The sequence below is a fragment of the Melospiza georgiana genome, chromosome 4, assembly GCF_028018845.1.
Source record: "Melospiza georgiana isolate bMelGeo1 chromosome 4, bMelGeo1.pri, whole genome shotgun sequence".
Lineage (NCBI taxonomy): Eukaryota > Metazoa > Chordata > Aves > Passeriformes > Passerellidae > Melospiza > Melospiza georgiana.
In genome coordinates, this window is record NC_080433.1 from 32,942,839 (window position 1) to 32,958,342 (window position 15,504).

A 15,504-nucleotide genomic window follows, 5' to 3' on the forward strand; every position below is an offset into this window, starting at 1 on the left:
AGAAGATTGCTTTGTGTACTATGACAGTGAAATGGGGGTTGTTTATGTTTGATTTTAGTGTGATGCTCCCAATGATAGTTTATGCTTCACAAATCCAAATGTGCATTGGAACTCAAAATGTGTATTTTGTATTTCTGTAGGAATAGAAAACCCTCAAATAACTTTTGATTTGAAATATTGGCACAGTTGTGCTCACAGATGAATTAGTAACAGTGGGAGCATATGGAGTGAAATAGAAATTAGAAATTATGGAAGTTCATGCAAGACCTTACTACTGGGCTTTCAGTTTGTCAGTTACCTTTGGAGCTCCATACCAAATGATCTGCAGGTTACTTTTGCCAACAGTACTTGCTACACTCTCACAGCAACCGCACATAACAAGCTTAGTTTTCTGTGCTCATTTGTAATTGTGTTTTTGTGTCAACAAAAATACTCACACTCTTTTATTCAGGAGGTATCCACAGGAAGGAGGAAGGATCAAAGATGGTGGCTGCTGGGGAAACTGAGAAGGAAAGTATTTTTGTGATTTTTAAGCTGACCAAAAGTCCAGGTTGCTGCTGAAAGACATCACAGTACCATGCAGCAGGTGAGTGGTAAGGAAGCATCCTGGGATGTGCTGGTTCCTGCTTTTTGCCTTCTGATGGCAAAACAGCAAGCTCCTTGACATAAGCAGCTTCCCCACCTGCACAGAAACAGGGGCTTCCTAAAACTGCTGAATCCCAGGATCCCTCGGAATGGCTGTGTGACACCTGCAGCTCAGAACGAGGTGTCCCTGAGCACCAGCAACATGCAGGCCTGAGCTAGCCATGAAAAATGAATGCTTTTGAGGTGATAACACTTTAAAACTTTCTGTTGGGTTTCTTAAAAAAAACACAAAACCATGAAAATTTTCAAAGCCATGCCACAGATGGAGATGACAAACCTTAGCTCTCCTATGGACTGAACACAGGCACTATGTATGTGAGTTAAATCCTTTCTGCAGATCCTTTCTCATTTGTGCTACTCCAGGATAAAACATATTAGCTCATATCCAGAAAGAGGGAAAGGCCTCACAAAAATCCTCAATTGCTTTTTTTAACTTTATGATGAGTTATTTCTTTTTTCAAAATCAAAAGCTTTTTGATTTGTGTTCACTTTGTTTTGACCTAAGGCCTAATACCTGGGATAACCTGTGCACTCTGAGTTAAAAATCAGCAACTATTTCTAATGCTACCTGTTTTCCTGTGCAAGTCTTTTGATAATGAAGGGCACCACCTGTGCTGACAGCTTTGTGGCATAGAGATCCCATCACCTATGTGCTCCTGTAGAAACAGAATCCACATGGGTTCCTACAAGCACACCTTGCTGCTTGTGCTGCTGGAGGGAACAGCAGTAGAGGGAAAAGCTGCCACCCCCGGCCAAGCTGACTTCCATGGTCTCTGCTGTGTCAGAGCTGCCACTGATCTCACTGTCTTCCCCGGCTGGTTGCTCTCCAGAAGTGGCTTCAGACAGACCCTCAGGTCAGAGGTGCCTCCTCTCGGTGTCACACAGCACACGAATTTTCAGCCAGAAGCACAACGAGAGGGGAAAGGCTGCAGATCACACAATAAGCCAAATAACAACAAAATTTGCCACCAAAAAGCATTCAAAGTGCAAATGCATCCGCACCTCTAATTTGTGGCTGAGAGCCAATGAAACCAAGCCTCAAGCCCTCTCTCTCCCCAGGCAGGCTGTAAAAACCTCTGAGAGAGAAACTTTCATCTCCTGCCTCATCTGCTCCGATGATTACACTCTGCCCTACAGATTACGAAGGATGGTCTCTCACAAGCCACAAAATCAGGAGGTGCACGCAAAAACTTCCGTGAAAGCCTGCTATGCTTTCCCCTGAGAGCTGCTGGAGGAGGCTCAGCGAGAGTGGGGTGAGGGCTTTGTGCCATCCTCCAGCTGCTACAGACGGCCTCTGGCCGGTCCCCAGCTCCCCACCCTGCGTCCCCAGGGAAGGCGGGCACGGGTTTTGCTGGAGTACGAATTTCGAGCCTTAAGGTGGCAGCACCAGACAGCCCGCAGCTCTGGGGCGGCCAGGAGCTCGGCGAGGACAGAACCACCGAGGGCAGCGATCGAGGAGGGGCAGGTGAGCAGGGAGGCAGAGGAGGGTGCGAACAGCTCGGGGCTCTGAGAAGGAAAGGGATTTCGGTCCTGCTTCCCTCAAGCAGGCTAGGCTTGGCTGGAGTCAGGATGAAGACCGCTGGTCTTCGCCTGAGCATCAGGTTTGCTGGAAAGTAGGAAAAAAGCAAGCAGGGAGCTAGCAGGGAATTGCAGTTAGATGAAGTAAAGCTTTGAAGACTCGAGTCTTTGGTCCTCTAGGAAGGAGCTTCAGAAGGCAGGCAGTGATCTACACTCCCCTGTCCTGGCTGTGGAGGGAGGGACTGAGGCACAGCTCCCTGCAGGAACTGCATCCAGAAAACACCCACTGCTGCCCCAATTCCCCAAGCTACTCTGGACAGTTGCACCAAAGGCCTGCAGGTGTGCTGGATTTTGGGATTAAAACCACTGCTAAATATTTTCAGGAATTCAAGCAGCCAGACTGTCCTAACCTGTCATACCACCATGAACTGCTGATTTTATAGGCAGGGCAGAGTCAGATTCTTCTCCAAATGGCACAGTGACAGGACAAAAGGCAAATCACAAGCTGCAACAATGAGAACTGTGACTAGATACAAAGAATTGCTGCTCCGAGAGGACAGCTCAGCACAGGAACAGGGTCCCAGAGATAATGTGGAGTATACTAGAAGGTTTTCAAAATTTGACTGTTCAAAGCTGTGAGCAGGCTGGCATAGTTCTGAGGCTGACCTTCACAAAGCCATCAGGTTGGACCAGAGACCCTGAAAGGTGCCTTCCAATCTGTTCTATAACAGGATTTCTGGAGAGCTTTAAAACATGAATGTAGATGACAAGTAAAAATTTCATGTGTGTCCTGGCTGTAATAGTCATGGCTGCTGGATGGGTTTCCTGATCACAGACACAGTTTGAATTCTTATTTAAGTTTTTGATCTAGAGCAGGTATACCTTTGCAAACACTGCAGAAAATTTCTTCAGTTTTGGAAAAGAAAAAACCAAAGTTTTAAGAGTCTGAAATAAATGTTCTGATTCTGTAAAAGAACAAGAAGAGAAAGAGAGGGGGGATTGGGGGGTGCAGAATCTCAGGACTTCAGACCTGCCTGGATGATGAGGACATGTGATAGGCCAAAAATCCAACAGGAGAAGTTGGTGAAGTGTAACAGCACCGCAACAGACACCAGATACCAAGGCAGTAACCTCTGCATGAGCCTGGAGATACTGGGTCATTCTGTGCTTCCTGAGGGACAGGGACCAGCTACAGATAACCCTTGATCCCACATCAGGGTGAGAGGGAGGGCTCCTGCTTTAGCTACAACTCCAAAACAGAACCTTTGAGTTACACCACAACAAATGATGGCACACAGGTTGAATTACCTGCGAGCAACACAGCCATGCAATACACAGATCACCTGTAAGTAATGAAAGATGGAGAAGTGCAATGACAGTCTTAGAGATAACCTCTCATCAGTGGAAACGAGAATGGAAGTGTCTCCACCTGGTCACACTCCTTATGAACTGTCTTGGGCTCTTTGAATCAGAGTGCCACAAGGCTTTTCAGAATGACTGGAGATAGTTGGCTGATCTGGCAATTGCAGCAGGCTGCAGCAGAAATCAAGCTCAAACACTTGCTGTCAGTTGAGGCAGAAGTGAAAGCAAAGTGAAAATACAGGAGCTGCTGTGTTGTGTGGCTGTGAGAAGCTCATTTCAAGGATGAGCATGTTGGAAGCTGTGGCCTGAAGGTACAAATCTTGCTTACTCGGTGGAAAGGGGGTTTTTTGTTTCATGTACACTGCCTGTTTGCCAGACAGAGGCTCAGTGCCTTGTGGGACATTTTGAGTTGTGACATTTTAATTGCTGCAGTGCCCCCTGAACTTGTGACAGACCTTAGCTGTGGTTTTTACCACTCCCACCCAAGGTCATACAAGCTGGTCAGTAAACATTTTTTTCTCCACTTCTGAACCCTTATGTATTTCCAGACATATGTGCAGGCTTACATATCAAAAGGGTAAGGACATATGTTCTTAAAAACTACAAATTGCTATATCCTTAATGCACCTAGTGAAGACATGGGTAGGCCAAAAAAAGACTGTGGCTTTTTTGTAGGGGGTTGTGGCTAACAGACATGAAGAGGCTGCTCAGGCAAGCCCTTGACTTGTTCTTCCTCTTGCATTGTAAGGAACAAGAAGTTCCACCAAGCCCTGCATTGCACACTTAGCTGCAGACTGGGAAAGGTTGTTCAGGTTTTTGATCAGCTACTCCTAAAGTCCAAGTTACTCAAATAAATACTAAAAAAAAGGGGCAAATCTCATTCCCTCTCTGTCTCCCTCTCTCAGCAAAAATGGTAAATACAGGTTGCAAAGACTTCCGGTGTCTGTCTCAAGCAGCTCTTTCAAAAAGGTCAAATGAAACCCTAAAAAATTAACATCAGCTGTTGTATTCCAGTTTCTGTGGCATGCCACTGACTGGAGGTAGAAAACCATACTGATGCATTTCTGAAGAAGTACCAACCAACCCTGGTGACCTGGCCAACACTCCCCCTTGAAGCACAACAAAGACAAGCCCCTATTTGGAACGACCATTTGATGCAAAAAGGGTTTTCTACGTTTAAGGGTGAATTTCGGGGCCTGTTGCTCTGTAGTCTAATAAATGGCACAGAATGGATTTGGTAAGGTATCTACCTGGACTGTTCTTCCAAAACTCACACACAGAATTTTCCACAGAAAAGGTCATCAGCAACAGCCACCTCCACCAGTGAGGCCCTCAAATGCCATTCCAATGATCTCAGGGCTCCTCTCATGGCACAGCATTCCCTAGAAGGAACCTCAGGAAAAAAATCTCCCCAGACTTTACTGACCTGTTATTTCTCCATGACTCTTTTCACATGACTGGGCCACTTGTAAAAGGTTCTCTCACTTCTCCTTATTTTCAAGAGGAACTTTGGATCATAGAACTGCTGTGCCCAGCTCAGGGGCGAATCCATCCAGCGTGGGTGGTGGGCAGTAGTTGAGGCCAAAGGGCCATGCTCCAAAGCAGATTTTTTCCCAGTTACAGACAGTCCTACAGTCATTGCTGTTGATTAGCAGCGTTCCTAATAATAATTTGTACATCTTCTGATCCATGAATCCTCTAGACAGCAACAAGTATGCGCAGTTAAAAAGATGCACCTTCTTTCCTTTTCCTGAAGCAGCAGACCACAAACTTGATGTTTGCTAAGTCCATCTTTCACATCGGTCATAAGGAATGTTTACACTTCTGCTGTAACAGCATCTTTTCCAAGTCTTTTGTGTTCCTGTGGCAACGTGACACTGCTGGCTTTAGTAGAAATGAGTAGTGCAGCTGGAGTCAGTCAAGAGGCCTGCAAACCCTGATGTCCTCTTTAAGGCTGAAAATGCCTACTTCCATCTCACAGCTCTGGAAACTGTTTCTTCTCCTGGCACAATTTCCTGTCATGTAAAGCCAAGAATGTTTCCCACTTGGAGCAGAGTCAAATACAACCCTGGAAACCAGCTTAGATGCTACAAAACTGGGCCATTCTGTATGGCCTCTGCCTTTGGTTGCAGGAAAAGTCTCCCTCAGCAGCATTTATTTTACTGGCTTATTTTCTTGCACAGTGCAGTTCTTTGGCTTCATTCCCAAATGGGCAGTTGTATTTTTGCCATCTATCCCCTGTACAGGTCGTGATTCCTCATCAGAAGTTTCAGCCACAGCAGGACACCAGGCGAACAGAGAAACTGTAACATCCACTTTATACAGTGACTTCCTCACCTTGGTTTCCAAAGCAGCAAAATATTACAAAACCCAGGAGTGTAACATTAAATTCATCCTTGTTCTGCTTACAACACAGTGCTTTCTTGCCTCTTTGAAATCCACTGCAACCTGCCAATTCTGAATTTCACAGTACAACTCTGAACAGTAATTTGTTCGCTCTTCGGTATTTCTTCTGACTACAAATGCAAACCATGAGATCTGTCTTACATGCACGTTACTTTAAATTCAAGGTGATGAAAAAGTGCATGAGAAGAAGTAGATATTGTTATGCCCCATAATCCAGGTTGCTGTAATTCCAACAGCCTTCAAAGTAATGTCCTCAAAATAATCTACAATTTGGAAGACTCTAATAATTCCATTTCTTTGCTGAGAGGAAACCCAGTTCCAGTGGGCAAGAACTTGGGTGAAAGTCCAAGTAAGTTTTTATCATACAATGCTGTGAAGTATACAGACTCTCATTTTTTAATAAAACCATGAGAAGTGGTGACACTTCTTTGATGAACTGGCTTCAGCTCAGAGGACTCTTGCTATACAGTGCAAATTTACCCTTACGCCACCATTTTTATTTTCAGTGTAAACACCTTCCAGTCTTTCCCCAACAATTTCTCTGCCATCCTTTGCTGCTCCCCACTAAAAGATGTGGCACTGAAAGTAAGCAATTTCGATAAAACTCAGAAAACCATTGCCATGCTGTATCTCAAAGCCAAGGAGCACCAACCTCCAAATCTACTGTGCACTCCAAGTTTGGCTGTCAGCAAGGGGAGCTACAACCCAAAAGTTCCTAATGCAATACAGATGGTATTTGCAGGTAACCTGGCTATGCTCATGTTCAGTAGCACATGCAAGCAGTTTTAATCATGCAGAGAATAACACGTCAGGATGACTCCTGAAGCCCAGCTAGAGTGGAACATTTCTTTCACAGGGGGTTTGCTATGAGCTAGAAGACTATTTTTCTTTTTCGAATTATTTGGAGGGGAGTTAAGTCTCTCTGGGCTGCTAAGAAATATCAGCATTTCTAAAGCTGGCCAGGTAAGGTCAAAACCTTGAAACTGCAACGTTAAAACTGAGTTAAGCAATAAATTGCAAGAAACCTCCGGAGGATGAAGGGGAAAGAGAAGCAATCTCAGCTCTAAGTACTGCCCTGTGGAAGAAGCCAGCAAACAAGCGATGCTTTCCTTCCAGTTCAGGTTAAACACACTAAAGAGGAAGTGGGATCCACTTAAGAAATTAAATCCTACAAAAAGATTCTGTAAGCAGCACTCTCTTCACTTTCCGGCTGGATGACAGAGTAAACCTTTTGGATTCCACCAGAAGTACAGAGAGAACAAACAATTAAACAATCACATGCAGGGATGATGTCAGCAACTATTTCACTGACCTTTGCACTCTAAGAAAAAACCTCATAATCATCTTCAGAGCTTTACATATTAATTTCTGGCTGAATAGCACAGATCAGGTAGGGAGCTCATGGTCATGGTATTTGTATGGAGCCAATTTTTCAGTAGTGTGCATTAGCCAAGCTCTCACGGGCCTGTACCAATGCCAGGAGAAAGTACCAGACTGTTACCAGTCTCCCACAATTTTCTAATAATTACTTTTGTCCTCTGCCTTTGTTGACTAAATTCTCTGACTTGTAATATGCTGCCAGAGTTCCATCTTAAAAAACCTGAAATGAAAAACTAAACACAAACCTAAACTTGTTTGTCGGAATTTCACAGTCAGACAAGAATCTTATCCTGTTTCACAACAGAGATTTCTAACCCAAAGCCAAGATTGCAACTACTCTTTCAGCATCTCATAGCAAAGTGAGTAAAACCATATCTTTGTGTTTTCTAGATCTGTAATTGAACCTGGATTACCTGTATTCAGTTGGTTTTTTAATATAACTTTTTGTTTTTAATATAACTTTTATTAAAAGTTATTAAAAAACTATTGTTTTTAATATAACTTTTAATAATTAAAAAAAAAAAAAAAAACAACAGAGCAGTGGTGAATTATTCATCCTCAACCATCTAAATATCCTGTTCCACTTCCAAAAGTATGTATGTTATTTACACTTAATTTTTTACATTTTGAGATAAAGGACTGCTTCTTTCAGTCATTCTGGCAAGCCAGGGACTACACAGACAGACAAAATGCTGTATCCCTCTACAAGTATTTCTATAACGTCCAGGACACCCACTGCACTTGGGACAGCACAGGTAATTCCTTACATAATGACTCAGCTAGTAGGCATGATAATTTATAAAATTTATATCCAAATCAGCCCCCAAATGTTCCCCCTGTAACTGTGCCAGTTTAAAGTATTATCTTTCCTAATACACGTTTTAATATACATTACTGCACATTAGTCAGAATTCCAGAGTTGTCATTCAATTGCCCATATCTCAACAAACTTTTTGTTTTTTACATGCATGTCCCACCAAAAATGAATTTCTTTAGCTTGCCATTAGCTGGACTCCATGAACCAGATGTGCACCATTCTTCAGCAGATCCCGCACCCTGAACCCCTGAACGTTTTTTATTTCAATACTATTGAACCTCGTCAGTTTGTCTAAGGTTCAAGAATGTCACAACCCCAAGTAAAACTCCCTCTCATACCTCTGTGGTACAGATTAGTGAGGTTGGCCACTGCCCTCTGCAGGAGCAGCTGAGATGACTTTCTCCGTGCTGCTCAATCCACACTGGTCTGTGCCTCGGATTTCCAAGCATGGATTTCACATGCAATACATACAAACAACAAATGTATCGATGGGCAGCTCCTGGTATCAAGATCCCTCTGTACACATCCCAGGGCTTCCACCAGCTCCTGCAGGACTCCCTTTATCCTTGTCTTATCAACAAACATCCTTTGCATGTTGAATCCATTCCCTATTGTTGATGTGAAAACATCTTTCCTTCGACCCCATGCAGCAGTGCTGACTCACTCTGGTTAGCCTGGAAGCACTGCTAAACCATCACATTCAATTCCAGCCCGTTGGTGTAAGTCTCTTTCAAGAGATCCCGATGGGAGTCAGCACAGAGAAACACTTTGAAAATGAGCTGCTTTATCCAAGCTCTCGTTAGTTCATTCCTCATCCAAGCAGGCAATTCCCAAACGATGCCATTCTCATCTATACACAATCTCTTTTAAGGTTCTGCTGCAGGTCATTTCTGCTCCACAAATTCTAAATTAGCCAAGACTTCCAAACCTTTTCTTTCTTTCCAGTTTGGGGTATCCACGATGTCGAGCTGTTAATTCTTTTGCAGGACGGAGCAGGTAAATGTTTTGTACAACAGCTTTCAAAATCCACTCAGCACTTTGTATTTTCTCAGCCAAAAGAAATTTTTATTTCCAACAGAATTTTATGACTGTTCTGGATAATTTCCAAGTTCTCCCAGGAAGCCATTACACATTGTTTTAATTCCTTCTGGCTTGGTTTTAGAATCACGACAGCTCTGCTTTCTGTAAAGCCTCGACCACCAAGCACAATCCTGCTCTACTGGAGAGCACCCCTCACCTCTGACTACAGCACTGGGGAGATTAAGCCACAGCTGAGTCAAAGGATTTTAAGCACTTCCCACTGTGAAATACTTCCCACAGAATTGACTGTGGTACAATTTATCTGCTCTACACAACTGCCACTACTTTCCAGCCACAGTGCACGAGGAAATATTGAATCTCCATACTTGCCACAAGCTCCCACATGGAAAACCTCCAACGCTCCCTCCCAGCTACCCAAAAACCTTCTGCCTCTGCTGTGACACCACCCGAGGAGCCAAAGTGAAAGTGTCAAATTCAGCAGTTCCAGCACACACTGTTCTGCTGTCACAGTGCTACATACAGAGTTGACTCTTCACCAACATAAAAATCAACGCAATAACAGGAACTTTTTTTTTGAATATGTAGAATAGAACAGACACTATGAAAAAAAAAAACAATTTTTATTCAGTTGAAAAGAAGTCATTTACTCAATCACATTAACTATGCTAAAAATGACTTTTTTCTGACTACACCAGCAGTTAAATATTTTCAGCACCAATTCATGACACATTAGTGACATTTATCACAACAGGTCTATTTCTTAATGTAAAGGACATACTAACTTCAGTAGCTGCTACTGGGAAAGGAGTAAGCAGAAGGCTGCCTTTTCTTTCCAAATATTTATGAGTGAGAGTAGCAACTTATAGAAATAAATAACTGCCAAATTATCTCCCAAATCTTTAAATCGATCTTTTAAAAATAGAGTTAAAATAGATATCTTAATATGAGCTATCATAGATTTTACTTTTATGTGCTGAATACTCCAAAATGTGAGTAGCTGAGCAAGCATCCAGTACATAACTTTTAAAATAGTTCTTCCCTCCCCACAATATCAACCCCATTTTTTTATCCATGTCATGCTGGTTAGACCCCTATCTCTAGTGACTTTCCAGTAAACAACACGCTGTTTGATATCGCTAGGATATGCTACCATCCTATGAGTGAAAGAAGTCAGTGACCTGGTGAAATACCACCAGCTCACATGAACAGAAAATTCATCCAGTCATTGGCTCGTTAACTCTGAACATCAAACAAATCCTAAGCTTTAGTTTTTCAAAGCCTTTGTGGTCTTCCTCTTGCTGGGCCAGTTCAGAAGGTCATCACTGAAGGCAGAACCGATGAAGGCAAAGAAACCAAAAAGCAGCAGATAGTACTGTCTCTGTCCTTTTAAACAAATCAAGTTCGCACAAAACAAAAGGAGACAAGGTTAAAATGAAGTTTATTAGTTTTTTTGGTTTTTTTAAGCTTTTTTTATATAAAACTGTTTGTGAAACAGCTATTTTTAATCCCATGGCAGAGTGACCCCTGAAAGATGCACTAACCCCTTTCTTAAGGCCTTAACAAGAAAAAAAACCATGATTTTTTCATTGTTGTTCCTAAAACCCACACACTTTAAAATTACATAATTTACAAAAAAAAAATTAAAATAAAAGAAAATAAAAAAGAAAAGAAAATAAAAAAACCCCTACCCCGAATAACCATATAGTGTAGGCTGTTACACTGACATTCCCTCTTCCTTCCTTAGGAAAAGCAAAAAATATAAAAATAAAAAGAGGGCCAAGTGGATTTACCCCAATCAATTTGAAGATACATTGACTCCACCAACATTAAGACTTCCTTTCATTCTCCAATCTGGCAGGTAAACCATGTCTTCCTCTCACCTGCCTTCCAAACTGAAGGCACAGCTTCTTGGAATGATCTGGGGGTCACGTTGTTGCACACAGGGCAGATACTCCCTTCCCCTGTGTGGTACAGGTGTTCCCACACCAGTGAGGTGTATGGGACCTAGCAAGCAGCAGCCACCTCTTACTTCATGAGTCTCACAACCCAAGAGTCTGCAGATGTTATTCAAGCTTACATTGTTAATAGTGTTTCTCAAAAATGGAAACCTCCCTACCCCTCAGACCAAATTACCTGCAATCATCCAAGCCTTCCTCCCACACCCTACAAACAATTTATCAGTATTTTATTTGCCTTTCAAAATTGAATTTCATAAGATGTTGTGAGAAAGAAAGCAAGAGGAACAGAGACAAATCCTGTTTGGAGTACTCCCAGTTTTGCTATTCTTTCCCACAAATGTTAGGCTCCACATGCTTTGCTTTAATTTTGGATTTAATATTTACTTTATCTATAAGTTTCTTTTTTAATTTATATGGGGTTTTTAAAATCTTAATCCAAAGCATCAAAAGGGATATAGCGCACCTTTCATTTAAAACAAAGTCTTTCAAGACTAAAAAATAGATCTTTATATATATATATATTTATCCCTCCCTCTGTAATTCCCCCCACCTGTTTCCTTTTTCCCCCTCCCCTCCCCACTGTCACTATGGAGATTGTGTCCATGGAAACAGCTGGTTCAGACTCCTTGGTCAGATTCTGTGATGTCATCAGTCTTGAGTGTGATGTAAGAATTTATGAAGGAAGTGCTGGCATTGGCAGGCACGTCGAGAGGGGGCATGGCTGCACAGTGGGAGAGATTCCATTCAGTCACGAATGTCCACTGCTTTTTATCTCAACAGCCTAACCTGAAAGACAAAGTCAAAATAATATTGGCATGGTTCCTTCTCTCCATTTGCAAACAGGTCCCTCAGGCTTTGGAAAAACCCACTCAGCAGCCTACCACAGCAGCAACACCAAGAGCTCTTTAGCTTTGTGGACTGAAAACAGATATACACAATGGCGAGTAGTTCATGAAAGTTAATCCATGTGATAAAAACTATTTAACAACCAGCAAAAAAAAATTAAGCAAGCCCAGTTCTGAAGGAGGTCTGGGATGACAGGATGATCCATACCACAATGGCACAGCACTCACCTCTACCTTCAGCAGCCAGGCAGGAGCTCGCTCACCTCGTGTCCACTCCTCACACTGACCATGAGATTGGGAAAGAGAGAGGCCAAGCATGTCCCAACATGGTGACAGCTCCTGGGATGCCATCAGGGATTGCATCAAAATGCTTCCCTATGGGCCATCCAGTGGTGGTTTCCAGTGAATATGTAGCAGATAGTGAAACCAGTGTCAAAACTACAGGAGTCCAGGAACCAATCCTGGGAAATTGCCAGATTTCACCAGCTAAAGGTAAAGCTGTTGTGGTTTAACTAATTGAAGGGCAGGTGATATTTCTTTCTGCTGCTTTTTGGAGCTAATTTTCCTATTACAGAGACAGTTCATAGAAGGACTAAGCTTGTGATGTCTTTCAAGACAAATGTGGAAATGTCCCAGTGCTTGGCACATGTTCTCCCTGTCCAGAAATTCTCTGAGGTGAGAAAATTAACTTCAGGAGTTTGCTAAGTTGGTGGAGGCTCAGCTCAAAAGAGAAGTTACCAAGTTAAAATTTAATTTCTCTAAGTTAGGGTTCTCATTCTGCATAGAGAGAAAGCAAAGCTTGAAATAATGTATTCTTCCTTCCATTATCCCATACCACAAGTGAGCCCAACTGCAATTTATTTAGTAAGGTTACTTAGATATGATTTGGATAAATCCCTTCCTACCAGCTAGTGAGCTTGGGAAAAGAACTTACACCAGAAGTGATGCATATGGAAAGCAGCTAAGGGAATTAGAGCTAGTGTGCCTGGGAGCAAAGTAACACCCATGTTTGTTCATAGCTGGCAATTAAACTCCAGGAACCCTAACTAAGTGTGATGGAGAAGTCAATACTGCTCTGATCATCAGCACACCAATTAGATTACATCCCAGCAAGCCCAACTCTTGGCTGCAGATATCCCCCATCCAGGTGCCAGGCTGCGAGTGAGTGAAGAGTCAGGCAAGTACACACAAAATGCAGACGGGCAAGGTCAGGGAGCAGCAGCTGAGGAGGAAAGGGGGAGGTTCCCGGAGAGCTCAGCTGCCCTCTGTGGTTTCATTACCGCGCAACAGCGAGCCCTCGCTGCGGGAGTTCAGGGCCGTGTTGCTGTCTCTGGCTCCTGTACAACTGCAGCTTGCCCATGCCTGGAATCGGTCCAGAGCATTAGGCACTGGCTCAGGGAAGAAACAGGCTCAGCTCACAGAGAGTCCTGCCTCATTCCTGGACAAGATCCAGAGCACCAGACTTGCTCTCACAGTCACTCTCCAGATCTGGACTTGATCCAAATGTTCTAGAGGCAACTGGCTCAGGGAGAGAGAAGCAATGAAGACAGAATACACTGACTTGCCTGGATGTTATCCAACATGCAGGATTTTTCTTAACTTGCTAGGCCGGGGAGTGAACCAGGACTAAAACAGCCCAATAATCTCACAACTGAGTATCCATTGTATCTTACACTAAGGCCAGCAGAAGGACAGTTCCAGTACTACCTGGACTGCTACAGAACTCCCCTGAAGTTCTTTAATTACCACAGTAATACAACAAGTTGTTGTTGTTGTTGTTGTTATAAGGATCTTTTAGATTTGCATGGCTTTTATTTTGAAACGCAAGATCATGTTGGAATTTGAGAATCTGATTTTTAAGATATTCTGAACATTGCAAGGGGGTGGCTAAATAGGACCTTCTGGTAAGAATTACTTGAGGCAAAAAGTGGATTTCAAAAGACATGATGCCTTAGAGAGATATCTAGAGCATACAGTGAATACAGTGCAGAGATTCCACAGCCTGCAAGGTCTTAAGACATTCCTATGACATAAAAAAAGAGCTAGCACTGGAAAATAATGCAGGGAACAAAGCTGTGTAAAGGTCTCTGGGACACAGTAATGTTCACCAGCACCTTAAAGGAATGGCCCAAAAATCACTTCCCTAGTGTTAAACAGCCAGAAGAGGCACTTTGGCTGTGGGACTCTTGTCCAGCTTTAACATTATGAATTACATTGCCTGTTACATTTTAAGGAAAAGAGAAAAGCTTAAAGGAATCCCAATGACCTTTACCATGGAAGGAGAAAGCTACTCAAACACTGAATACTGTTAAACACTGTTTACATGGTAACTGTTAAAACAACACTCCATAGCCAGGAATGAATGCTATTAAAAATGGAAAGTCACAGAACACAGCTGAGCTAAAGCAAGTCAGCAGTCAATCTGCAAAAAGTACATGGGACACTACCTGTCTTGTGCTACTGCACCAAAACCCCACAATCTTCCAATTAATCTCTCATCCTTCACACAGAACACCATTAGAAGTACTTCACAAGTACTTTACTTGAAAAACAGGAAAGATTTTAAGTCAGGAGAGGTGCCTGGGAAGCAAGGGAATGGTAACGAAGGAAGGGGATTACCATCAGCAGTTCCAAGAACTGACACAAAAGAGCAACTTCCCCTGCATGACTGCAAGGAAAAAGACAGAGAAGCAAATAGCTACTTGAGTAAGAAATGCATTTGAGTAGTGAAATGAAGGCAAGAGACCTTCTTGGGCTGCAGTTTCATGAACAGGGTGACAACAAGTAATAACTTGAAACCAAACACTTATTTCATTTTAATACACCCTGTTGCCTTTGAAGTGCAATGCACTTGCAATTGAGTAAGAAATAAGAAATCCCAACCTCATCCCATTTCCTGGGTGCTAACTCCCACCTCAGTGCTACTCCCTCCTTGTGCCAGTGTATTTTCCCAGCCACACAGTGAACCAGATTAGGAAAATGACCCAGCTCTGATGCTAACATGGCAAAAAGCTGTTTCAGACAAACTGAATTCCCAACCAAGTTCTCACTTGGCTGTATGAATGCTGGGCCTAGACAAAGGAGGAGGCAGGAAGGAGCTGCAGTGAGGAACTTGGGGCACATTACAAAGTTATGGAATTGTGACCGCTTCTGGATACAGTTCTACCTCCTATGCCCCATGTCTGTTCGCAAAATAGAGAAAAAAGCTGGGCCAAAAGAAACACAGTGGGGTCCTGCTAAGACTGATTTACTTATCCCTGGATCGATCTACATTTCCAGAAAATGGGAATCCTACAATAATCCTGAACTTATCAATATTATTTATTTATTACATATAGAATCTAAGATACTTTGATAACTTTATTTATACAGAAGCTTCCTAACTACTCTGAGATTCACAGAAAAACACCTTCAAATCCTTATGGACGTGATACAAAAGGAGATTTCTGCCACTCATTTAGCTGAGAGAATAATCAGGCAGCTGTAACAGCTAATAAGCTTTGCCTTTCATTGTTTAACAGAAGGAACTGCT

At 42.7% G+C, this 15,504-nt stretch overlaps 1 protein-coding gene across 4 annotated transcripts in view; it reads right to left on the bottom strand.

Annotated features, from left to right (window-relative positions):
* Window positions 1-11,689: 11,689 nt before the first annotated feature.
* The window catches only part of TCF20 (transcription factor 20), a 128,854-nt gene continuing 125,039 nt past the window's right edge, over window positions 11,690-15,504 (bottom strand). For all 4 annotated transcript variants that reach the window (XM_058022452.1, XM_058022449.1, XM_058022451.1 and 1 more), the window contains one exon: window positions 11,690-11,913. In XM_058022452.1, the coding sequence (XP_057878435.1) occupies window positions 11,896-11,913 (18 nt within the window). In that variant the 3' untranslated portion in view covers window positions 11,690-11,895. The remainder of the gene's footprint in view (window positions 11,914-15,504) is intronic.